The sequence below is a fragment of the Sciurus carolinensis genome, chromosome 7 (genome assembly GCF_902686445.1).
Source record: "Sciurus carolinensis chromosome 7, mSciCar1.2, whole genome shotgun sequence".
NCBI classification, from domain to species: domain Eukaryota; kingdom Metazoa; phylum Chordata; class Mammalia; order Rodentia; family Sciuridae; genus Sciurus; species Sciurus carolinensis.
Genome location: NC_062219.1, coordinates 136,869,902 through 136,896,552, shown reverse-complemented (window position 1 = coordinate 136,896,552; position 26,651 = coordinate 136,869,902). Strand labels below are relative to the sequence as shown.

The 26,651-nt window shown below is 39.0% G+C and overlaps 1 protein-coding gene across 4 annotated transcripts in view; it reads right to left on the bottom strand.

Annotated features, from left to right (window-relative positions):
• Positions 1–26,651, bottom strand: part of Fars2 (phenylalanyl-tRNA synthetase 2, mitochondrial) — a 499,052-nt gene that overhangs the window by 357,140 nt on the left and 115,261 nt on the right. For all 4 annotated transcript variants that reach the window (XM_047558209.1, XM_047558210.1, XM_047558208.1 and 1 more), the window contains one exon: positions 20,758–21,389. In XM_047558209.1, coding sequence (XP_047414165.1) covers positions 20,758–21,369 — 612 coding nt within the window. In that variant the 5' untranslated portion in view covers positions 21,370–21,389. The remainder of the gene's footprint in view (positions 1–20,757; positions 21,390–26,651) is intronic.

Here is a 26,651-nt window from a genome sequence, read left to right as displayed (position 1 = left end):
ATCCCTTCAATCTCCTCTACCTAAAGTAACTCTATTCTTCCCAAGCATACCCCTGCTTTATTGTGAACTAGCATTTGAATATCAGATAAAACATTCAGTCTTTGGTTTGGGGGGATTGGCTTACTTCACTTAGCATGATATTCTCCAGCTCTATCCTTTTACCAGCAAATGCTATCATTTCATCATTTCATTCTTCTTTAAGACTGACTAATACTCCATCACATATATATATATATATATATATATATATATATATATATATATTAATCCATTCATCTGTTGAAGGACACCTAGGTTGGTTCCAACTTCAGTTACTGTGAGTTGAGGTGCTATAAACATTGATGTGGCTGCATCACTATAATATGCTGATTTTTAATCCTTTGGGTATAAACCAAGAAGTGGGATAGCTGGGCCAAATGGTGGTTCCATTCCAAGTTTTTGAGGAATCTTCATACTGTTTTCCTTAATGGTTACACCAACCAGCATTCCCACCAGCAATGTATGAGTGTACCTTTCCCCCCACATCCTCACCAACATTTATTTTTGTTTATATTCTTGAAAATTGCCATTCTGATTGGGGTGAGGTGAAATCTTAAGAGTAGTTTTGATTTCCATTTCTCTAATTACTAAAGATGCTAAACATTTTTTCATATATTTGTTGATCAATTGTATTTCTTCTTCTGCAAAGTGTCTGTTCATTTCCTTAGCCCATTTATCAATTGGGTTATTTGTTTTTCTGGTGTCAAGTTTGATAAAGAGGTTTTGTTAAAAGGATTTTGAAATTTCCTAGGCCTGGGAAGTAAGTGCCAGAGAACTAAGTTCTACCTGGAGAAATGGTGTGGAACACTATCCACTGACAAAACAGGACTTGAGAGACAACAGAGAGCCATTACATACTTTCCAGAAAGCTCTTACTGCAGCATGATCTAAATGCTCCACCCATTTTACACAATTCGCAGTCAGTCCTCCACCACTCATCCATGATTTTGTAAAGACTGGACGCTTAACGAAGTTTCTAGTTCTATGCTCTGTTGAGAGGGAAGTGAAAATAGAGTGTGCAAGTTAACAGATATGATGTTAACCAGAAAAGATCTTTTATTTCCAAATTTTACAGCTTAAAATTCACAGGCCAGTATAAAATCAGTGCCATCTAGAGGCAGAGAAGATAGGGAATTATACTATTACTGGCCATGGTGCAAGACATGTTGCCAAAAAAACAAAACAAAACAAAAACACTCATTTTATTATTTATACTCCATGAATTCCATTTTTTAAAAAAAAGATTTATGTCTAACAAACTGCATTTAATTGATAACAATATCTTTTAAATTTATGACACCAGGATCATATTAACTTGATCAAATCCCAGCTGATAATTATTGTTTATGCTTTTTTTTTTTCTTTTGGTGCTGGGGATCAAACCCAGAGTCTTACACATGCTAGGCTACCACTGAGGTAGATCCCTAGCTCTTACACTTTTTCTTCCCCTCAATTTTATGATTTCTAAAACGGGTGAGACTTCAGATCAGACAATTCCAAAGGCACAGGTAGGAAGATAGTCCAAATTATTGATTTAAATACATTTCTGAAATGTACAGTTCCATACACAGGCAAAAATAAGTGAAAAGGCCATCTCAACATATGGAAATAGGACCTGCTGATCTTGACCTCCTGGTATGTACAAAACTAGGTTCAAGTCAGAAATGATGTATGCACCAGGAGGCCAAGACCAGCATGGCCAACATAGCAAGACCCCATCTCAAAAGGGAAGTGGGGAAAATTGGTTTACCACTATGATTTAAATCTTAAATGTCCTCAAAGGCTCATGAGAAAAAGGTTTGGTGAAGCCTAGTGCAAGGAAGTTAGGTCCCTGGGAGCATGTCCTTGAAATGTCCTTGAAGAGAATATTTGGACATCATCTCTCTTCTCCCTTCTTTCTCTCCCTCCCCCTCCCCCTCTCTGCTTCCTGCTGTCTGTCATGAGAGGCAACACATGCCATGCCCTCCCGCTCTACCCACTGCCCCCACCTTACCCCCAGCTTCTCCACAGGCCCAAAGGTAATGACGCCAAACAACAATGAACAGAAACCTCTCAAACCGTAAGAAGAAATAAACCTTCCCTTGAAAGTTGATTTATCTCCAGAATTTGTTACAGTTAAGGAAAGTTGATTGCCACATTAACTGTGAAAAATGTGACATACAACTGTAAGATGTTAAAAATAAGGGAAGTTGGGTGTGGGGTATTTGAGAAAACTGTCTTTAAAATTTTTGTGTAAACCTGAAACTATTCTAAAATAGAGGGGTATTACAAAATCGAATATGAGAACTAAGTACTCTTCTGACTGAGGTTATATTCTTCTGACTGAGGTTAGCATGCCACAGGAAGACTAAGAGAAACAACAAACTCTTCCGGTGAGAGAAGACACGTGATCACCACTTTTAACCAGCTTAAGAGCATGAGGAAAGGGCTCTGGGTAGCAGCGACCTGCAGAGTAGAGACCGTCATCGGAGCGCCTGGAACACTCAGATACTTCATGCTCTCCTTCCTAATTACTTGATTAATTTAGAACTGCCTCAATAAGCACATGCTGAGTTGAGAACCAAATTTTGGAATAGGAAGTATTAACTGTTCCCTCCAATTAACTTCAGATACAACACTAATCATGTATATCACTCCTTAAAATATCTATTCCCACACACATTACATTCACTCGGGAAAAATATTGGCTTTGCCTTCTTCCTTACTGAGAATAGAAAAGCCACTCAATATAAAGCCTCCCAAATTCTAGTCCATTTCCTTTCATAAACATATTTGTCTTTGCTGCAGTCAAGTTTCAATTATTCCCACCTCTCTTGGTCTAATAAAGAGGAAGAAGAGAAAGAGGAGGAAGACGAGGACCACAGAGACAACACCACCTTGCTCTGCTCAGGCCGTAGACCTTACCACCCCTCCTGTGAGCCCTACCTTTGTGAACGGTGTACCAAGGACGAGGGACAGAGCTGAGTGGCAGAGTGCTTGCCTAGCAGGTGAAAGGCCCTGGGTTCAATCCCCGGCACCACACAAAGAAACTTCAAGTTAGTGTTAACTGCTTTTCCCTTCCCTCACTTTCCCCTATGCAGTGATGAAACTGGGTAAAGTGCTACCTCCCTCCTGTGCTATTGTATCTGTCATTTTGCCATCTGTGGTTTGGCCCACGCTGTTCCCTTTCAGCTGATTATAGTCATCTCGACTAGTCCTACAGCTCCAATCTCACATGGCACTGGCTATTCCACACGCTTCTTTTCAGAATTATTATTCTAAAATGCCGACTTGATCGCATCATTCCTATGCTTACTGAAGACTTCTCATTCTTTTTCAACTAAGGTTCAAATGACAAAAAAAAAATTACCCAGACGGCCTTTGATGGGCAATTTGTGCCTCTCTCTACAGTTACCTCCCATCACTTTCCCATATGCCACTGACTTCACAATACACACATGTTCTAGGGACCTGTCACACTCTTTCACACCTTGGTGCCCTCAGAATCTGCTACTCTAACTGCCTGAAACATAGTACACTCCCTTCTGGCTGTATAACCATGTTTTATTCAAGAGTCTGTGAGACACCTTTTATTACACCTAGGAACATGCTGCCTCCTCTATGTTGGTCATCTCCCTCTCACTATGCTGACAGTGCTAAGTAGAGTTTGTAGCTTATTTATCTGTCTCTCTCAGTAGGCTGTAAATAAAAGGAACATTGAGTCAGGATAAACCAGCCTGTTTAGGATGAGGTTCCTAAGAACACATGGCATCCAAACATGATGTGATCGATATTCATCTCGGCTCAACCAAAGCTGGTCACTAAGGATGTGACCTCTGATCCCTAGGAACAGGTCAGTCATCTGGAGAGTGATAAATACAGCCTGCAACTCTGATGAATACTGCTTTATATATTTGACAGGACCATTGCTTATTAATCCTTGATTCACAAACAGAGAAATAAGAATCTCTTGGAAACATAAGCACATTCACATATCTTACCAGATGAACTCCCAAGCCTTCATTTCCCATGAACACAGCAAGCAAATTCAATTATACTATTCAAATCCAACTAAGGCATTTCAACAAATATTAAGTATTCAAATCACTTTGGAGAAAGGATTGGGATGTCTTAGTGAGATGAATAGACAGACATATTAAAGGGATAGGAGATTCATCCAAGTGGATTTCAGCTGCTAATTTCCACAGTTTTTAATTTCTTTAAACAACCGGGCCCTAAGTGGGATTTTCTACGGCTCCTCATTGGGGAAGACTTGTGCTTGAAAGGGCCCAGTTAAATACAACTCTGTCCTAGGGTCTCTGTGGGAAGTCCATTCCTGTTTTACCTAATTGATATTGAACTAGCTTTGTCATTCCCTGGATTTTTTGTAACACACCACATGCCAATTAATCAAGTTAGAGAGATTAGCAGAGGGGAGGGAATGCATTAAATCTGAGTTCTGCAGGAAGCGGACTTTATTTTCTCCCTGCTGCTTGTCTCATTTCCTCTCCTTGCAATGAGACTTCGTGCCAGTGGAGTAATGGGAAGAGATCTGAAACAGTCCACACTCTGTGGTGAAAGATGCTACGAAAATACACTGGTGATTGGGAAGCAGCTTCTGCCAGGCAGCTGAACAAAATATTGGCTGTCAGGGTGCAGTACAAGCTCCAGTGGGCACATTTGGGTCCAAGCTTTGTCAGGGAACCCCTCTTCACTTGAAATGACCTTCATTTTCAAATTCAAACAGGACTTCACTGGACCACAATGTTCGTCCAACCCTTCCAGCCTTGTAGAGCAAAAGCTCAAGTTGAATATATTACAGGGGCTACTGAGACCCTTGCTTTATGACCCAACACAATCCCAAGAAATCAGGGTCAACAAAATCCTCAGGGAGGCTAGTCCCACTCCAAATGCCCCCACGCTGCCGTTCTCTTGGCACGAGCCAGTGCTGCACTCCACTGCACTGTGAGTGGAACAGCTCCAGGCAGCTGCCTGAACCCTTCGGCTCCCTAAGGTGACCGCCAAATGCTTCTGGGAACTTGGGAAATCAGGTGAGTTGTTCTGCCTGCTTTTATTAACCCTGACATATGATGGCAAGCATACTTTTCAGCACTTCTCTTCTCTTAAGGGTTCTCTGAGGGATACCAACAGGAGAAGGGACTGAGATAATATTCTGCCATGCTCTCACCTAAACAGAGAAAACATCAGAAACTTCAATCCATCAGAGCAAGGAAGGTGCATGGAAATGTACGCAAAGTACAAGAGAGATTAAATGTCTGGTCATGTCCAGGCAAAGAGCAACAATGGCAAAAACAAAAAGCACCCTGTCCTAGTGTGAATTGTTTCTCATGATAATCACCATCTACAGAAGGAGAAAACTTCATCCATTCTACTGTTTGTTCAAAATTATGATTCTTCGTCATCATCTTCCCAGGCCACAATGACAGATGAAACAGAAAGAGATTGTATTTTCTTCTTCAGGGGGCTAAACAGCTCATTCATGATGCCAGTGGATGAAATATAACAGGACCAAGGCCCCATCTAAATTCTACCATCCACTCCAAAAGAAGCCAAGAGAAAAGATATTACCAATCTGTCAAACATGGGAAGGAACAGAAAAGACAACAGTGGCTTCAAAACAATAAAAGCAGATCAGAACTAAAAAGGACCAGATATCTGAATGACTGACAAATTTCAAGAAGAGTAGATATGGGGATTGCACTCACGAGTACTTTATCATCACTACGCCCAGCCCCCTCCCACCACCTTTTCTTTGAGACAGGGTCTCCCTACATTGCTGAGGCTATGGTGATCCCCCTGCCTAAGCCTCCAGAGTCTTTCGGATTATAGGCATGTGCCACTACACCACTCTGTATGTACCCTTAGTTGACACAGAAAAAGAGACCTCTATTTTTAAGATAAACACACAGGGAGGGGCAGGTACCCATTGCTGAGCACCTCTCACTCATCAGGCAACATGCTAGGTGTTGGGACTAATGACACGTTAACAACTCAGGGTAACTCCTTACTCCCTGGCGAGTGAGCAAGGCTCAAAGGCGGTTTCAAGGGTTCATGACAATAAATCGGACCACCGTCAGGGATTGGTTAACAACAGTTCCCCGAACATGATCAGCTCCTGCTTGCCATATAGTCCTATGGGACTCTCACCTGTGTGAACACCCCCGCCCCCATTCCTTGCTGACCTTTAAATGATTGGTTCCCGCCTAGCCCCCACCCTACATAAAAGCTGTGTGATTTCCTCAGTAAACGAGTTCCTGCTGCAACTGGTCTCCCTGACGTGTCTGATGGTCCTCCGCCCCGAGGGCTAGGTGTGGGCGGTCAGTCGGCCCTACCTATCCCAGTCTGACCTTGTTGGGGAGTGTCCCCTTCCCTTGTCGCTGGTTGAGAAGAGCAAGGGGGCTTAAGACCGCGACAGCTAGGTGGCTCTATCTTTTCAGTGTTTTGCATATTGACCAACTATTTCTATTTCTTCATTGTGAATGGCTACTACTTAGGAATGGTCCTTGCTATAGGGAAGAGGCTTTCAGGTTTAGGAAGAAACTATTCCTTGGCTTTCCCAACACACTCAACTCATCCTCTTGAGCCTACATAGCGCCTGAGTCTTAACTCCTATGTTGGCTCCTGATTCTCAAATCCTCTCAGTAACTCACATCTGGTCATTCTCAAGTTTAGCAGCATTCTTTGCCATTCTGTAAGTAGGAAGAGAGAGAACTGTTTTTTCAATTTACAAACAGATTTAGCATGGGAATTATCCTATTAGAGATTGAAACTATCTCCTTGACATTGAAAGTGACTTCAAATTACATAATCTAATCGAGAAGCCTGGAAAAAAATCTTAAACTGCACACAAAACCCTACATGTGCATATTCATGCATGTATGTTTTTGTGGGGACTGCCCAAATATATCATTGGATTCTAAAATGACAAGAGAGAGAAGGTTAGAAATCATTGCTATGATGAAATGCTATCAATCACTACAAAATTATATAAAGTCTCATAGGAAAAGTAGAGCTGAAAAAACTATTGTGTTTAGAAGGTAGATCTAATTTAAGAAAATGTTATTTTTATCTCTGGACTTTGTTTGATTAATAAGAGTTTACAAATTCACAGAGACCCACTGTAATAAGTCAAGTCAGGAGGATGACATTAGAAGGACCAGGATCTCATAGGAGCCAGGCACAGTGGTGCATGCCTGTATTCCCACCTACTCAGGAGGCTGAGGCAGGAAGACTAGGAGTTGAAAGCCAGTCTCAGCAAAAGTGAGGAACTAAGCAACTCAGTGAGACTCTGTCTCTAAATAAAATATAAAAAGAGCTGAGGATGTGGCTCAGTGGTTAAGCACCCTTGTGTTCAATACCTGGCATCAAGAAAATAAAAAATAAAAAAACCTCAGAGGACACTGAAAGGAACTGGTAAAGGGTGCATTAGTTAATCTGTAGGAACACTATCTTTTACATCTAGGAGTGGACTCAGTGATCTGAACATACAGTTCAATGGGCTGTAAGTGTCATGGGTGGTTCTGAGGTTGGCTGATAATGCCTCTCATTTACTACCCACCTGCATAATGTGAAATTATGCCACTTTATCCAGACAAGGAGCATCAGTAATGTGCACCAGGCAAAGAAATGCAGTCCCTGGCAAGGTGTGAAGTCTGTGAAAGAGCATAATATTGTTGTGAAAATATTTCCCCTACTTTCACACATTACTTAGAATAGTAAAAAAGACATTGTTACTGTAATTATGTGAATTCAGTAAAGCCTAATGAGGCCCTCTTAGCTTTCAGCAGCAAATATAGAATGTAAATAACAAGAATTTTCTTGAGATCTTAGAGGAAAGAAATACAAAGGATATTCATCTGTTTCTGTTCAGATGCTATTCCTGGTTCAGGAATACAGGATTTTACCCTTCAGAACATCCTCTATCCTTCAGGTGTTCCATAAACTAAGAACTAATAACTATAAAGCTTCTCTACTACCTAATTATATTCAGAAATATTAAATTAGAATTAAGAACAATTATCTTTGCATCCTCAAATGTGACTTCTCCTGACAACCCATTTATTGGATAAATAACAGTCTAACTCCCCAAAGATTTCTAGACATTCAGAAGAGAGAAAAAACAGACTTTACCACTTTTCAATTTATTGCTTCTAAGTCACAAACCAATCCTTCATTGCCTGCTTTGTGGAAACAGCTGCCCCTGAAATATTTTTCCTTTGCTAGCTGATGCGATTGCTAAGTTCTGTCAATAGAGGTCACTGCATAGATGCCATAAAGGAAGGAGTTTCTGCCGGGTCCCCTGGGCTGCAGTGCCCAACCCTGCAGTGCAGGCTGCAGTACTCAACTACCCGACGGTTCCCAGAGCGGCCAGCTGCTTCCTTCTGCTTCCTGCAAGACAATTCTCACCAAACCTCCTGTGCCAATACACAGAGGGCATATTAGCATCAAACTTCAGGGTGCGGTAGCCAGCAATTCCACCAGCCTGGCACCACTAATTCTGAGTCATTCAGTGATCAGAGCAAGGGAAAGGGGGGAAGGGGCTCTTCCTTGAGTGCTCAGTATCAGTCCTGGGGGTAGCTTCTAACATCTGGTAGTCCTGTACTCTTTAGACTTTGCCTTGCTTTTTACTGGCCAATCCTTCATTACAGCAATGCTGTGGTATAGTTAATAATTTTCTTTTTCTTTTTTTTTTTTTTTTTGGGGGGGGGGGGTGAGTGGGTAACCAGGAATGGTACCCAGGGGCACTTAACCACTGAACCACCTTCCCAGCCCGTTTTTCATTTTGGTGCAAGGTCTTGCTAAGTTGATTAGGGCCTCCCTATGTTGCTAAGGCTGGCTTTGAACTTCCGATCCTCCTGCCTCAGCCTCCTGAGTTGCTGGGATTACAGGCATGTGCAACCACACGAGGATAGTAAGTCTTGATATCATATTTTCCCTGATCCAGGTACAGTGTGGTTTCTACCTCATGATTGGGCCCTTACCTATACACCTGCACCTCTAAAGGCTGAAGCAAGAAAACCAGATCTAAGAATGCTGAGAAGGTCAGACCACAAAAGCAGACAGGTAAATTGTGCAGTTACGTGTCTCAGTTGCCATCTTTTGCAGTGTGCGAGTTAGCAGTTCAGAATGAAGGAGACAGCCTAGTGCATTTATTAACTGCTACTCTGTGCAGGGTCTTCAGTTATACAGAGGAACCAGATGGAGACACCGGAGATATATAAACTTCAAGGCAGTAAGTTGAGAAAGCAACAGTAATGGTTACAGGAAATAATGTTATAGGGCAGTAATGGGTCTCAGACTGAGGCTAATAGTTTCTTTCTTATCCTAAGCAAGAATTAATTATCTGCAAAAGCCCTGTGCCACAGAGAGAAGGGTCTCTCTTCAAATGGTCATCCAAATCTCCATTTGTCCTCCAATAATGGGGTATTATTCAAATACTCAAATCCAATGGACCCTGAATTCCTGCTGTGACCAGTTACCTTTTACTTCACTGTTCAGATAGAACTAAGTAAACATTTGGACAGAGGGGGAAAAAATTAAAGAAAATCTGTTTCAATTCAAGTGTTTCTGACAGGGGAAGTGCTGCCTAAAAGATTTTTAAAGAAGAGATTAGAGAAACATGGTGACTATAATCTATCAAGGCCAAATTAAAATGCCCTCAATAAAGCCCCTCCACATGAAGCTATTAAGGAAACCCAATAACCACATGGTGAAAAATAAAACCCTGTCATTCACGGAAAGACAGAAAAGTGATTCAGGGCTGAACGCAGGACTAAAGAGACTACCTTTGGCTCACCACAAGAGTAACAGTGGGGAAGCTCAGAAAGAGAAGCCCAAGAACAGGAGGGTTCTAATGAACCATCTGGAAAGTGGGAGAGAATATCAAAGGGAGCAAGAGTGAAATTTACTAATGATAAATACGAGCATTTCTGACAAGGAAACCACAAAGAATGCCAAAGTGGTGTTCAAAATGAAGGATGCACACTCTACTAGCAATCATTACAGGCAAGGAGCACAGCCAATATTACAAGTCCCTTCCCCCACTCCTCCATGAACAAAGAGTAAAAGATCAAGATGTTTTTGAAAAGGGGTCAGTAGCTAAACACAGGTATCTGAAGTACCATTTCAGTAATATGTTGTAATCAAATTATATCAAAAGCTTGTTTCTCCATTCTATTCTTATCACTCATCTCTTGTAAAACCATTTGTCTTTGTTTCTGTGTAAATATTCATGAATTATATATTTACCATATAATATTTATAATGTCTTCCTAACTATGTCTTCATTTACAAGAACCTAAAGTTTTGTATTTCACAGATTGGTAAAAATTCAAAGAAGTCTAGGGACTAAGCAAATCTTTATTAAGGAATAAGTAATGATTTACTTTGCCAAATGCAGTCATGCGTTTAAAATCTCCATTACTTCATGAAAGAAAGAGTATTTTAAGACCCAAGAAAGTGCAAGGAAATCATCTCAAGAGAGAGGAGAGCCCTTTAAAATGAAGAAATAGACATTTATAAAACTTGCTACATTTATTTCCTATTTTCAATTTTCCCATAAACTAAAAAAAAAAAAGTTGTGATCATGGACCAGTACTAGATAATCCACCCAAGTTTGAGAATTACTACCCAGGAAGAGCAGAAACAAATAGACACACACATTCTTACATAAAAATTTTAAAAAGAAGAGGCATTTAGAAAATGGATTTTTAAAGAAGGAAGGAAGGAGGGAGAGAGGAAGGGAGAAAAGGAGGAAGGAAGGGAAGGAGGAAGGAAGGGAGGGAAGAAGGAAGAAAGGCTGACTGATTATGAATCACCTTAGCTTCAGGACACAGTGCTGGTGCAGAGAGAGCTGACCCAGAGAATGTAACCCAAGGGGACTGAGGACAAACTAGGGAAGCAAGAACTCTGCAGTCAACTGAGAGGAAACTACAGAACATCTGATTCTGACACAACTCTTCACTTCATCCATAGGGACCACGAATGAGTACGATGGCTGAAACAGCACCCCAAGGCACAAAAGAAAAATAGAGCTTCTCTGTGCCCGGTCCAGGTGTGTGATTTTAATTAAAATTTTTTAATCACATTAAATAGACATAGGATTTGTGTGGGCTCCCTCTGGTGGGTCTCTCAAATACATGAAACCTGCCATTCTTTGCAAAATAAGTGTCTCAATAAATGTTTTCTAAAATTTAGTACTGAAGGTGTAGAACAGTGAGTCTCAAACATTTTAATCTCAAAATTCTTCTACATACCAAGCAGTCATAACAGTTTGTATCATTTGCAAAGAATATGGTGCCACTCTCCCTCCTCCCACCTCACAGGTAATCATTATTATGACTGTTGTTCTGTACTCTCATGCATTTTTTCCACACCCACTTATACCGTTCTCTAATTGAAAAACTGGGTACCTGTGCACATAAAGAAAGGGACAGAAAGCACAAATACATAAGACCATGCACTGTGAGGCCTATTTCATGGTTGAGCATATTTTTAATATCTATTTTAAAAGCTAATTTACCTCCCTCAATACTATATTAGAATTTAATACTTGTTGACATTTGTACCTCTAGTTCATCTTAACTATTATAAAATATTCAATATACAGAGTCCATTTTACCTATCCTTGCTCCTCTCAATAGACATTAAAGTTTCTCTCTCTTTTTTTCAATCAGTTTTTAAAGACAACATGCAAGATCAGAGTACACAATTTTGTTTTCATTAAAATTGCCAAATTACTCTAAAAGTGGTGGTAACCAGGCACAATCCTAACAGTAGGGTATAAAATTGGGGAGTCCTCTAGACATTTCCGTCTTCCAGATCATTAAATTTGCGAATCTGATAGCTTTGAAATAACATCTGGTTGTTTTAATATGCATTGCCCTGATTACAGATAAGCTGATTCGTGTTTACCTCAATATACTACCTTCTTCTATCAACAGACCTCTTACTATGTTTGACCATTTTTCCTTCTTTAAACAAAACAAAATGAAAACCCATGTCATGTTTAAAGAAAAATAAAAGCACCTAAGTGTGTGGTTACCACCCACATTCATTTTCAGCAAGAATAGTACTGAAAATTAGAAAGTGCTTTCATGCACACACCAGATCACATCAGGTTGCTCTTCACAGCGCAACGACTAAACCTTTACAACTGTTCCACAAATACATGAAAACCTAATGTATTAGCCATTTCGGCCCATTCTTTCATCTCTATATAAATGTAATTATACAATTACTTTCCTTCATTGCTCAGTGCTGCTTTTCATATGCATTCATGTTGAAGCATGTAGTTGTGATTCATTTCCACAGATATGTAACACTACATACCACTATGAAAGACACAATTTATTTCTGTTGCCATTCTAGGTAGAAATTTGGGTTGTTCCAGTTTGAGGCTAACATTAACAGTGTTAAGAACATTTTTATCTGTTTCCTGATAGATGACACACACTCAAGAATGTCTCCACATAAGAGTAGGATTTCAGATGTGGGTTTTTTGTTTTTTTTTTTTACTTTTGAAAATTTATTTTTAATTGCACATAATGTATTTATGAAATTCAATGTGATGTTTTAATTCTATAGAGACATTATAGAATGATTAAATCAAGCTAATTAGCATAGCTACCACCTAATGTACTTTTTTTATTATTGCACATACATAGTATTTGGGTTCATTCTAGAAAAACTATACATACAAGGAATTTTATTTCAATCTCCTTCTTACCCCGTTTTTCAAACCTCCTCCCTCCCTCCCCCACTGTACCAAACTTCATTTCTTCTACAAACACAAAGTTTCCTTGGGTACCTTTATATATGAATATAACATGATTTTGTTAAATTCATTCCATACTTCTTCCCCTTTCCCTTCCTTCCTTCCTCTTTCTTTTACTCCATGAATCTTTGCTGCATCTTCATGATATCTGATCCCCTCCACAACTGCCTTCTTTTCTTTATTTTACTTTAGCTTCCACATAAGAGAAAACTTTCAATCCTTGATTATTCTGAGTCTAGCTTGTCTCACTTAGCATGATGTGCTCCATTTCCATTTACCAGCAAATGCCATTATTTTATTCTTCTTTAAGGTCTTCGGCCACAAGAACAAAATGATGACTATTCCCATGTGTATATATAACACATTTTCTTGATCCATTCACCTACTGACAGGCATCTGGGTTGATTCATAATTTGCTATTGTGAATTGTGCTGCCATAAATGTTGTAGTGGCAGTTATCCCTGTAATAGGCCGGTTTTAGTTCTTTTAGATAAATACCTAGGAGTGGGAAAGCTGGGTCATATGATGGTTCCATTCCTGGTTTTTTGAGGAATCTCCACACTGCTCCAAAGTGGTTGTACTAATTTGCAGTCCAGCCTTGCCAGCATTTATTACTGTTCGTGTTCTTGATAACTGCCATTCTGACTCAAGTGAGATGAAATCTTAGTGTACATTTGATTAACATTTCCCTATCTGCTAGAGATAAACATTTTTTAAAAAATATTCCTTGACCATTTGAGTTGTGGGTTTTTATAAACCCCAGAGCATTCCATGGCTCCACATATATACCTATCCTTGGTATTTTCACACATTTTTTTCCTACTGGATTCTATTTTTCAGATGTAGACTTTTTGTTCAACACAGATCTTCTATCAATTATACAAAAAAGAAAATCTTCATTCAACATGTAGGTTATCCATATTTTTATTTTTGTATTTATTTTAGCCTTTCTCTGAAGTTCATTTATGAAGCCTTTTACTAAGCAAGTTTTACATTAATGTAGTCAACTTGAACGCTTTCCCCTCAAGGATTTTTCTTTCTTACAGATTCTCACATTTCAGATATTATATTCTACCAAAGTGATAAGGTCTTCCTATCGACAAATGGATTAATTTGACCAAAAATTAATTTTGCATTTGGTATGAGATAGAAAACAATATTTCCCTAGATGATTGTTTCAGTACATCCCATCTCCTCACTCACTTAACATCACTTCTATTATATAATAAGTTCCTAACTATAAGAACTGTTTCAATGTTCTCTACTTGATTAACCTTCTGCCACTGCTAAAGTGTCTTAATAACTATAGAACTATAAATCCTAATACCTAAAAAGGCATGTCTCCTTATACTTATGCTCTTTGCATTTTAAAATCAATCCTTCAATTTTACTAAATTACCCAGTGGGCAATTTGATCAAACTTACACAAAATTTGTAGATTAATTTTATAGAATTACCATCTTCATAATATTATTTCCCACCTATGAAACTAAGAGCCTAGTATGTATCTCCTTTTTCTATGTACTTTAACAATATTTATTTATTTTAATTTATTTACTTTGTAGTACTAAGAATCAAACCAAGGGCCTCATCGCTGGTAGAGCAAGCACTTTACCACTAAGCTATATCTCCAGAAATATTTGATAATTTTGTCCATACATATCTTCAGCGACTTATGTGAAATTCACACCAGGTACTTCAAAGTTTGAGTAGATACTATGAATGAAATCTTTATTCTATTATATATTCTGATCAGATATCACTTACAGACAAGAAACACTAATTTTTTTCTATATTATTCTTGCACCCAATAATTCTGAACTGTCTTTTAATTCTGAGCAGGTCTTTTAACTGACCTGGATAGTCTATTAATTTTCTTGGTAAACCATCAAATCTTATGCAAATAATGCAGTCTTAGCTCATTTTTCAATGCTTATAAACTGAATTTCTCTATTTTACCATATGAACTATAATTTCCTACATGATGATGAAAAAGGGCAATGACAGCAGTTGATTCTAAATGGTAGCTAATTTTGATAGAAATGTTTATAATGATTCACCATTAATTAGGATGTTTGCTGTCAGTATTTGACAGATATCATTTACAAAGTTCAGCCAAGTTCCTATCTATTCCTAGTTGGCAAAAGTTTTTATTCTGAGTCATTAATGTCATCAAATGCTTTTTTAATGTCAATGAGATAATTAAATGTCAACATATTCTTTTTCTACATCTACTGAAATAATCAAATGTGTTTTCTCTTGTATCATTATGGCAAAATGTAATATATGAATAATAATGAGTAGGGCACAATTTGCAAATATTTCACTTAATTCTTTATGTGTTCACTAAAAAGAGAAATACTTATATTTGGTAAGATCAAACTTCTAACACTTTTTTAAACTAGTTTGGATATTAATACATTTAACCTCATAAAATGAACTTAAATAGATGTTTCTTTCTATTCTATGAAACAGACTACACAAGTCTTTCACAACTTGGTAAAAACTCATGTGTAAAAGTATCTGAAACTGATGGAGAAGATGTTACTAATCCTAGTTTTAATTGTTTTTAGTTTTCTGTTGTGTATAATTTATGCTCTTCTCTTTAAAATGTCCTGCCTTTTTAAAAATTCCTGATATTTGTCTTCCCCATGAAATTAGGGTGGTAATTGTCAGTCAAGGTTTTTGGACTGACCCCAATGCTACCTTCAGTCTTTTTTTCCCTTACCTTATATTAGGAAAATTTCAAACACATGCAAACATAAACATGAATCCTTATGTATAAAACCCCTAGCTGATTTAAAATTTATAACCAATCCTCTCCCATCCATCCTCGGATACAGAATCCCCCTTCCAACAATATTGTGAAGAAAATTCCAGACATTGCAGCACTTTTCCCACAGGTATTTCAAAATGCTTCCCTCAAAGCAGGTCTTTATAGAAATGCAATAGTATCATCACAGCTAAAAAAATTTTTTTAAAAAAGCTCATTTTTAAATATTCAATTAGTGTTCAAATTCCTAATGCCCTCAAATGTTGTTTTCTTCTTTCATTAAAAATGTTTTCTCTTAATAAGATCTACACATTATAATTAGCTCATCTTCCTTTAATTTCTAGGTACGATTTCCTCTTGTTTTTGTTCAACTTATTTGACGAACCCAGGTCATTTCTCACACAGAGCAAAACTTCTCTAACTGTGGCAAAGGGACATTTTTAAATTTCCACTTGGATGTGAACTGAGTTGTGGGCCTACTACACACCACAGGTACAGGAACTGCACTCATGCAACTCATAAAGAGCATTAGGAACATCTGAAACCATCCACATGCTCACACAAGAAGTCCAGTGACAAGCTGGAGTAGAATGGCTTGCACGTTTGTAAATACTTCGCAATGCTTAAACATTTCTACCTATTTACTTTCTTTTTTAAAAATCTTTTTTACTTATTTTTAATTTTTATTTGTTCTTTTTAGTTATACCTGACAGTAGAATCTATTTTGATACACTTATACAAGCTCAACATCCTATACATCCACAAGCCTAGGACCCTAGAGAATAAGATAAAAACATACTACTTTCCATTCCTCCCTATTTCATTCTGCAAATCACATCCTGAGCAACCCGGCTATAAAATTTTCCACAGTCTAGAATTGGTTTTCTACATCTCTATGGTATGATTTTAGCTATTATCTGTCTTCTGTATGTCCTACAAATGTGGTTGTGGAATCTAGAACTTGATCAAGTTCAAGTCCAACTTTTCTGGCAAGTCTTTATAGTTGGTATCATATCATTCCATCAGGAGCTATGTAAGGAGACTGACCCAATTTTTAAGATATTAGTAGTCATTAATGAACATAAAACTTACACTTTTTATCAAATGTCACTAGTAAATTTGGTGCCTAAAGTTTATTATTTGAAAAGATCCCTTAGGAAGATCTCCTTTTCTCAGGCATCACTGTGTCCCTCTATGACCTCAATTACTAACAGTGCAGAACTTCTAGCTGTCAGTTTTGATTTCCCATCCATTTGTGAGGATATTGTCACCTAGCTGTGTTGTAGATGTTATCTACAGTACTTGGTTTTACTGTTTCAGTTGATATATCATTTGGAAAGACTTGGAATATTAAAAGGCAAACCCACCTGCCTTCTAGGATTTTAAGTAAAACGTTTTTGCTTCTAGCATCTTAAATTGAACACTGAATTCACTCATTTTCAGGGTTTCTAATGTTTTTAAATAAACACATTTAAAGCTAAATATGCCAAAAGTACCCTGTTATCAACATCCCATTAGGTTTGCCATAATAAAGTGACAATCTGCCCTCACATCTGAGTAATATGAAATGAGTATTTTTGACTGTTGGTCAGTGGTAAGTAATATGCAATTTACTGTAATATTTCTCTTTAACTCATGAATCTAGAAGAGTGATTTTTTTTCTTAATTTCTGAGGCTATGGTAAATTTTTATTATTCTTTATAATTGCTTTCTAAACAAACTACAATGTAGTCCGGCAAGCACAGATCTATGCTACAGATTCTTTGACATTAGTTTAGACTTCAGCTATCAACTACTAATGGGCAATTTATTTTAAATATTCCAAGCAACTATACATATCTGACTCTTGGGTACAAAATTTATATGGTCATCATATATAGACACACAGCAATTATAAAAATAACAATTTATATGCATATAGTCTCATATTTTAAAAATAAAAATGAATCAAGCTTTTTAATCATTTAATTTATTTTTCAGATATCCTTTATCTTTATTCATTTTGTCTGCTTGTGGGTTTTTTTTTTTTTATTAAAGTCACATAAAATCTTCTACCATAATCAAGAACTTGTTGAACTCAACTTTTAATTCTTCAGTCTTGCATTAAGTCCATTAAGGTTAAAATACTGCATACATAAAAGTCCATAATTCATTAAGATTAGTTGATGTATAATACCCTACGTATCATCATTTCAATAAAATCCTATATTGTCTAAGGCTGCTTTACCTGTCTTCTTTTGGTAACCATTTGCTGTATATATCACTTTCCCATCCTTTATTTTCAACATCAAGTATGCTTTTGTATCAGGTTTCTCTAAGTAGCCAATCTAGTAATGAGTTTCTTTAATTGCTAAGTTTAACACATTTTAATTTATAAATACTGATATATTTGAAATTATGTCTACATTTTTCATTTGGATTTCCTATCTACCATAATTTATTTTATTTCCTTTATGCTGACTTCTGTTAAACTGAGATGATTTTCTAAATTACTATTTTTTTCTACTGTGTCTCTGTGGAAGGTAGTCTTGAGTAACTCAGTATTTCTATCCTTTCCCTAAATGTAAGAACATGAGCAGACTTTACCTATTCATTGACCCTTCTAATTTGTTATTATCACTTGTAGTTTTCATTTTATCATTTTTCAAAGCACAAAAGGGTTTTTCCTCCAAGTCGAGATAAATTAATGTGTTGTCATAGTCCATTCCCTTTCTATGCTTATCATTGTTTCTTTTACCCTGTAACTATTTCCTTTTCTTCTTGCTGAATTACATATTATATTTAAATGATTACAAATATCATTTAATAACAGGAAAACTTTAAAATATAACAATAAATAGGTGTGGTAGCAGGCATTTGTGGGAGGCTGAAGGAAGAGGATTGCAAGTTCGAGGCTAGCCTGGGAAAGTTAGTGAGACCCTGCCTCAAAATAAAAAGTATAAAGGGCTGGGAATGCAGTTCAAATAGAGAGCACCGCTGAATTCAATCCTTACTATGTATGTATATATGTAAATGTATGTATGTGTGTGTATACATCTATATGTACATGTGTACATATATAAAATTCTACCTATGTATCTATGTATATGTATGTACATACAATAAAATTCCTATCCATAGGAAAATAAACAGAAAAAAGGAAAAAATATTTTCTTCAGGGTTAAGATTAGATCAGACTTGGTACCAATACTTTGAGAGTAAAAATTCTGAAACTACCACCTCTCTCTCCTCTCTGCTCCCACTTTGAAAGGAAAGCTTCCCTGGCTCTTAGCAGGTGCCCCTTTACAAAGTACTTGTGTGGAAATCAAGAAAATACCACAAATTAGGCAATGAATTCAGAAGACTTGTGTTTCAGTTTCAGCTCTGTGCTGACTGGTTGCACATCCTTGGGCAAGTCGCTAAAACTTTTGAGACCTCAGATGCCTTATACTGAAGTGGAAATAATCTACCTCACACAGTTTTTATTAAGAGGAGTAAATGAAACTATGAACATGGAAGCACCTCATCAAATTAGAAGGAAATCAGATTCATATGCTCGTATGTGCAGTAATTTTTAAACTATAAATCACAACACGCAGTAACTTTATCTGACTAGATTAGCCATGCATGCTTCCTGCTAAATTGGACTGGAACTAAAACAAACATGAACCAAGGAAAGGGCTATTTCACCACCTTCTTTCTTCCTCTGGCAGCCCGGATTTTGCCTCCATTAAAATGCCAGGGTGCATCTCACAGCCTTCGTTGCCTCTCCATGGCAGGCAGGCTTAAACATCAGGGTGCACTTTCCTGCTTTATTTCTTTAATGAGGTAAGCTGGACTGAACACCTGTCCAGTGCTGTGACCTGTATATCACATTACAGGCATCACAGCTCCTCTTACAGATTAATTGTAAGTGACATTCTATCACTTGGTCATATTTCCCAGACTCTGACCTGTCTTTGTTCATTTCCTTTTAGTTTCCTAATACATCCACATTCTTATTAATAGTTATTATTCCTAATTTAGAAAATAGTCAACTATTCCAAGAAGTAACGATGCTCATCTAAGTTCCCCAGAGATCCTGCTCCGATGGCCTTTTTGTGGAAGGTTAATCCACTGTTGCATTATCATAAATTCACAAGGTAACAGTACATCCAGAGCCAAGCAGAAAGAAAAGGAGAGAATGAGGAGACAGTCCCCTCTAATCGTCTCTGGCTAATGACTTATTCAATACAACACAACAATGGTTATTTATTAGCCTAAGGTTCCTATACTATTTATTTTCATATTAACAGCCAATTTAGTTTGTGTTTGCAGGAGGGAGTTTTGTGACCATAATAATTCCTCCTGTTCCAATGAGCAATATTTAGAAGGAGAGTCGCTACAAGAGTAAATGAAATACTTCCTGAGTCTACTTTAATTCCACTTCTTTCTTACAATAAGAATGGAGATGGTATTTAAAACATACGAATGAAGGATAAATGATGTTACAATTTCTTAGGAAATGGACTCGAGCTTTTTAGAAATTTTTATGACTCAAAAAAATGCATCTAAAAGATTAGGAAAACATACAACAGAAGCAAAAAGTTGAGTGGTTTTGAGAATGGCCAGAATATTAGACTTCCTGACTGAAAAAGTTCTATGCACCCAAACACACACTTAATTTTGCAATTAAGACATTCCAAATCATCATGTGAATTAGAGTAAGGAAAGAGTTTCGGAATGAGAACACAGTATATAGATGAAGTCAATACATCTGTAGTCCCTATGGTTATAAGAAGTTCATTAATCTCTAAAAGCATGAAAACATACTTAACTTCTACTAACTGAGAACTGGAATAACCTAACCACAGTTTTCAGTGTTGTACCTTTAGTCAACCTGGATTAAGAGCGAATTTAAGTCACAGACTATCCATTCACAAGAAGTAACCTGGAGAATGTCACGTGAGTATTAAGAGAAAGTGTATGGTCAGACAAGAGAAAATAACATCTGCTGATTTCTTAAGTTATTAATAACGAATCTGCCATGTATGACTGAGGGCCAGAAACTATATATAAGAGACATCATTAAAATGTGGACGCTTCACTAAAGCAAGGATGATTCTACCAACTTCATTGAGATAACTTTTGTTGACATTAGCACAAAATGTTCATGAAGTCCTTCAAAGATGAGAAACATCTCAAGACCCACCTCATGCTGGGAGAAGAGCCGAACACCCTCCAATTGGTGGAAAACTGGGTAGTGCTGGGAGTCAATCTGGTCACGCCGGTAGACGTCACCCACTACCAGGAAGGCGTCCAGTCCTGCATGCAGCAAGTCCCACTGGTGTGCAGAAGTGTGGGCTCTCAGCATGTGAGTTCGATTCAGGTAATAGTTGTCCCCCTTTTTCCTGCTGGGGTGGTCAGCTGGGATGAGCAGGCTATCAAAGTTCTGCCAGGTCGTGACCACTGGACAAAGGTCGTCATAGACCGAGAACAGTGGTGTCCCAAATCGGCCCACATATTGCTTGTAGAAGTGCTCCTTCACCCTCTCCTTGATCAGCCACAGAGGGTGATGCGGCTGGTTGTGCAGGTTCCTGCCAACCCTGGACAGGACCTTCTGGGTGAGGTTGGTGTGGTCATCCTGAGGGTAGGATTTGCCCAGCAACTCCGTGACGCTGCCGGGAGCTCCTCGGGCAACAAGCTCTGACGCAGCAGGCCTGGAGCCCCACACCTGATGCTGATGGCCTCTGCTGACAGGACGGACCTTCCTCACCAGGCAGATGTGTGCGTGGGTAACTCTCCTGAGAGCTGAACAAACCATCGTAGAAACTCTCACGGATTCTGGAAAGAGCACACAAGCAAAGCACAAGTCAGCTTTCACTCTCTGGAGAATGAAGGGTGTCCTTTGTCTCCCACTAGTGCCCCACTTTCCTAATGGCATGTACGTTTCCCCACTGTCCCCTCCACAAAGCAGGAAGATCAACTAAGAAAATATGATGGCAGAGGCTGCTGTGGTCTGAAAATATACCCCCCTCAAAACTCCTGTTGAAATTTAATTGCCACTGTGACAGTATTAAGATGGGACCTTCACCAGGTGTTAGGTCATGAAAGCTCTGCCTCGTGAACAGGATAACTCCATTATAACAAGAATGGGTTACATACGGTGGGAGCGGGTTCCTAATAAAATAAGCTCAGAATCCACCCTCTCTCCTCCACCATGGATCATCACCCACGGAAGGCCCTCACCATGATTTTAGACTGCCCAGACTTTAGAACTGTGAGCAATGATTTTTTTTTTGTCATAAATAACCTTGTCTGGTATCCTGATATGGAAGCAGAAAATAGACTAACACAGAGACTTAATGTTTACTGCACAAAATCAAAAGAATCTTGAAAGTCACTTAGATCCCTAATCTCTATAGTTGTCCTCCTCTTGTCATTTGGGTTCCTCACACTGTAGAAAATTTCCCTCACAAAACTTTCATGATCTAAACTTTCGTGTTCTAAACTCCTCAAGTGGGACAAAACTTTAAACGTGACAACTTCTTTCTCTTGGTTTTTTTTTTTTTTTTTTTGGTACTGGGATTGAACTCAGGGGCACTCAACCAATGAGAAACATCCCCAGCCCTATTTTGCATTTTATTTAGAGACAGGTTCTCACTGAGTTGCTTAGCACCTTGCCGTAGCTGAGGCTGACTCTGAACTCGCCGTCCTCCTGCCTAGGCCTCCCTCCGGAGCCCTGGGATTACAGGCCTGTGCCACTGCTATTTTTTTTTTTTTTTTTTTTAAGTTTACCACATCTAACAACAGTGTTTTTAAAATGTTTTAAATAACGTACACTACTTTAGGTGGTGGTGATCTGTATTTTATATTTTAAAGAAAAATGGATAGCTTAAGGAAATATACAAATGACAGACTAATGGACAGCTGAGATGATTTTTATAAATTCAAATCCTCCTTATCCTTACATCTGGCCACATAATTTAAACTTTGTATCTTGGTAGCATTTCATCAATGACATTTCTGTTTTGTAAAATAGAACATTCTGACTACATACTCACAAAAAAAAACAGGGACAGGACTGAACTTACATAGAAGGGACATGGAGCTACCTGAAGACAGAGTACTAATTCACATTTTGAAAAGAAGAACAAGAGAGAAAATGCCTGGAATTAAATAAGACTGCCAAATTTCACAGCTGAAAGTCACCTCAGCAGTCAGCTAATATAGGCTGTAGGCTGTTCACCTCTAAGATGAGGTGACAAAGGCCCAGGTGTAGATGACCAAATCCTGTAACTGGTAACAGGAAAGTTAAGACAATAGCAAAGGATTCTGGACCAAAATCTATGTGTTCTTCCCCCACAGGTACCAGTTTTCAATTCCCTCAGGGATCTCAGTAATGAGAGTCATTAGATGTCATATTGCAATGTTCATAAATAATTTAAGTTCATAAACTTAAATCACTCAAATGTATCATCTAAAATTTGGAAATTTTTTCTACTGAGTTACTTTAATCATACAACTATATGGCTAATTTACTACAAAGGTCATGCAATCCTAACAAGAAAATACTTCAAGGTACTAAGCTGCATCAGGGGAACATACGTTCTTCCAAGTGACCACCAAAAGCACACCTAACATGTACCTGAGCAGCACTATTCAACCAATTCAAAACTGAAAGTGAGAATACTTAACTGAAACTGCTGTGCGTGTGTGTGATTGCTTATTAGAAGCCTGTACATAGTACCTTTGTCTAAGATTATCATGTGAGAAGTTTACAAAGATACCCAGAAACTCTAGATTTATTCATCTGGAGCCATTATTCTATTCTGTCCAAGTTGCTTCAAAAGTGTCTGTGGCTGGGCTTCAACTGAAATCTATCTTCCCATGTAAGCTGCTCAGTGACTTATCATTGCAGTGGACATGAATTTTAAATATGCACATGCAGCTGTATGCATCTTAGCACACACTGCATATTGTTGGGACCCAACTCAGCACCCTAAGAGGAAAAAACATGATGTTATACGAAGTTCAGAATTGTTCTGGAAAAGGTGTTTTGGAGTTATTTGCAGTTGCTGACTACGCTTTTCATTCTCACTTTCTAGCTCCTCATACACCCAAACCTACTTCTACGTTCCCAAATGTATCCCACCTTCATGTCACTTCACTGATCTCCTCACATAATCTGTGGTTTGTCCACAAAAGTTCAATTTTCTTGTCCTCATTTTATCTATCTGCTCAGTCCTGCTTATATTTCCCACTGTCCATTCTCCTATCCCCCAAAATTACTTGTTCTTCCAGTTATATTTTCTACAGAGAATTATTAATGGCAAGGATGGCTTTCCCACTTGTATCTGAGAAGCCAAGTTCTTTGTGTTACAGAGCAAGGCCATCTGTGGAGCTACAGCAACTGCAGATGTCCAGTCACAGTTCTTGTGAGATGCTGGAAGGATTTCAGAGGAGGTGTGCACAGCAGCGGGTGTGAGCTTATTAGAAGAGAATGGAAAAGGGAAAAGGGAAAAACGGAGAGAGAGAGTGGGTCCTCTCTGAAAGGAGAGGGATGGTGTACCTCCTCTCCTGCCCTCCAGTTTTATCAGGGATCCCAGGGAGGTTTCTAGAGACCTGCCAAGGTCCACCTCTTGAATCTGACAGACAGTAGGACTGCTCAGACTTTCAAGTCACCACTGTGCATGGTCTTAATCAAAGGAGGAAAGATTTTTCTATTAAAATGACATGCTAAAGATCCAAGGCATTTCTGAGTCACCTTGGCCCATACTGACAGATACTAATTGGAACCTGTTATTAAAAGATTTTATGGTTAGGGGATTTGTTTCTAATTATCCTGTCTCCCTCAGTCCTGAAATCTGCCTGTGTAAAGGTCACAAAAGTCCCGGTCCTTCAGGGTACCTTGTGTTCTTACCAGCAAGAAGGAGCCTTTGGGACCTGCATTTGTCCTGCAGGTAACAGACTGCTTGTTAAGGAATGTAACATGTCCTGTTGACTAATCCCAGGACAAGGCTGCAGGCAAACTGGATTTCTTGGCAGTGGTGTTGTGGGGTACAGGGCCTCACGTATGCCTGTGCAGCAAGTATTCTACCACTGAGCTACATCCCCAGTCCAGTAAAGTGCTTTTTAAAAGAAAGCATGTGAGGGTCAGCACAGTAGGTCCAGTTTATAGAATGAACCTCATGTTCTTATAACTCACATCTGTCTGTTACCTATCACTTTCCTTTTGCCTCTATCAAATTTCTCTAAAGAAAACATGTCAGGGACAAAGAAAGATGACAGAGCAGATCTAGGCAGCCACCCTCAACTATTCCACAGTCCAGAATCAAAGCAGTGAAAGAACAGCTGACCAGGGAAGTGGGTGTCAAAGAAAATACTCAAAACTTGGAGGGACTTGGAATTTGGTTACTAAGCAGAAAATCAGAAAGCATTCTTGACCCTGAACCCAGGCCAGCAGGAAGAGTAAAAAAGAGAGAAAGAGGGAACCGGCAGATGAGTAACAGTCACTGCACACGGCTGCTCCCTACTTGAATTAGATCCACGGCTGTGGAGCTTCTGGGAGAGGAGACGGACACCAACTCAGAGAAGCACGGGAATAGCAGGGTTTGGTGGTTATTCGTTTTTTAGAAAAACAAAGAGTTTGGAGGTGGAAGAGTAGTATTCTACAACACTGGTACACGTGGCTTATCCATAAGGGGAAAAAGAGGAATCATAAAGATCTCAACAACTTCTGATATCACCATCAGACAGATACACAGTTTGAGCAAAAGAGATTTAAAGACAGTGCAACAAATCAGTGTGACCTAGGGCTAGAACTGCACTCCTGCAGAAGACAAAAGAGATGGGACAAGGATCCATCTTAAGAGGGCCACCTTTGTGTGCCTGGAAGAGCAAGGATCTCCATTCTTGTTTCTATCTTACATCTTTTTTTTATATCCTATTTTCAACATTCACAAGTTCCAACAATTTCCTTTTTTTTTCTTTTCCTCCTTCTCTTTCACTGGAATCACAGGTTCCCCCAACTTTTAGTCCCCAGACTGAAAATCAATCTGAACAGGGCTCTGTCCCATTCGCGGCTCTGGACTGCAAGAGGCAGAAAAGCTGAAGGCAGGACCATAGAAAAGGGTGCATCAGCAGTCATAATCTGGCAGTCTGAAAGGTCCAGAGTTTGAGTGGGGGAAATTCTCCTGGGAATCTCAGACCCACATTTGCTACTTGAGAGAGGGACAGAGGCAGTGAGAACTACTATTAAGCGACTGTAGACACAGCCTTTCAGAGTGTGGGACTTGCAGAACTGCCCACCCTGGGGCATCTCCCACAGCAGCTGAGTTTATATAATATAGCATATCCCATGGCAAGGCACCGCCACCAGCCACTGGAGATTAAGCACTGGAATCTTCCAGACCATTCTAATGCCCCAAAGCAGGACAGCAAGGCAAAGACCAGCTGGGAGGAACTATGGCCTGGGGCTCACAGGGCCCTGTCAGCTGGCTGGGGAAAGGAGCCAGTGATCACATTCTCTGCAGCTGCTGGGATTTAGCAGGTTTTTCCAACTAGCCCAACCCAGGCCCTACCTGCAGGAGAAGGTCAGGGTATCCTCCACAACTGGGAGAGTCGACCAGGGGGGTCCTCACACCCAGCAGAAACACTCATGGCAGGAAGAGCGGGGTTATTTGCAGTTAGCCTTGGGACAAGCTATTTCACTTGGAACACAAAGTTGCTTTGTCAGCCTGGGAAAGAACATGCAACGAGGCCAAGACACTCAGGAGGTTCCATCAAACCATACTGAGAGTTTTGAGGTGGTAGGAACAACATATAAACTGCAGCCACGTAAGCACATGCCAGAGGCAGACAGGTGGAGGCCAGTCTGGAGAAGTGCAAGGACTTGAGTGCAGAGAAACCTTTGAAGCAAAAGTCTGATCTAGAAAGACCTCATAATAAACACACAATGGAGTGGACCTGTGAAATCTGCCACCACATTCAGAGACACTCTGAGGTTACACTGTGGAGGTTTATCTACTCTGCCTCCCTATTTTAGATACAATCCAAAACAGGAAGTCTAAGAGCTCCCTCACCTCAGAAACATCAGAAAGAATA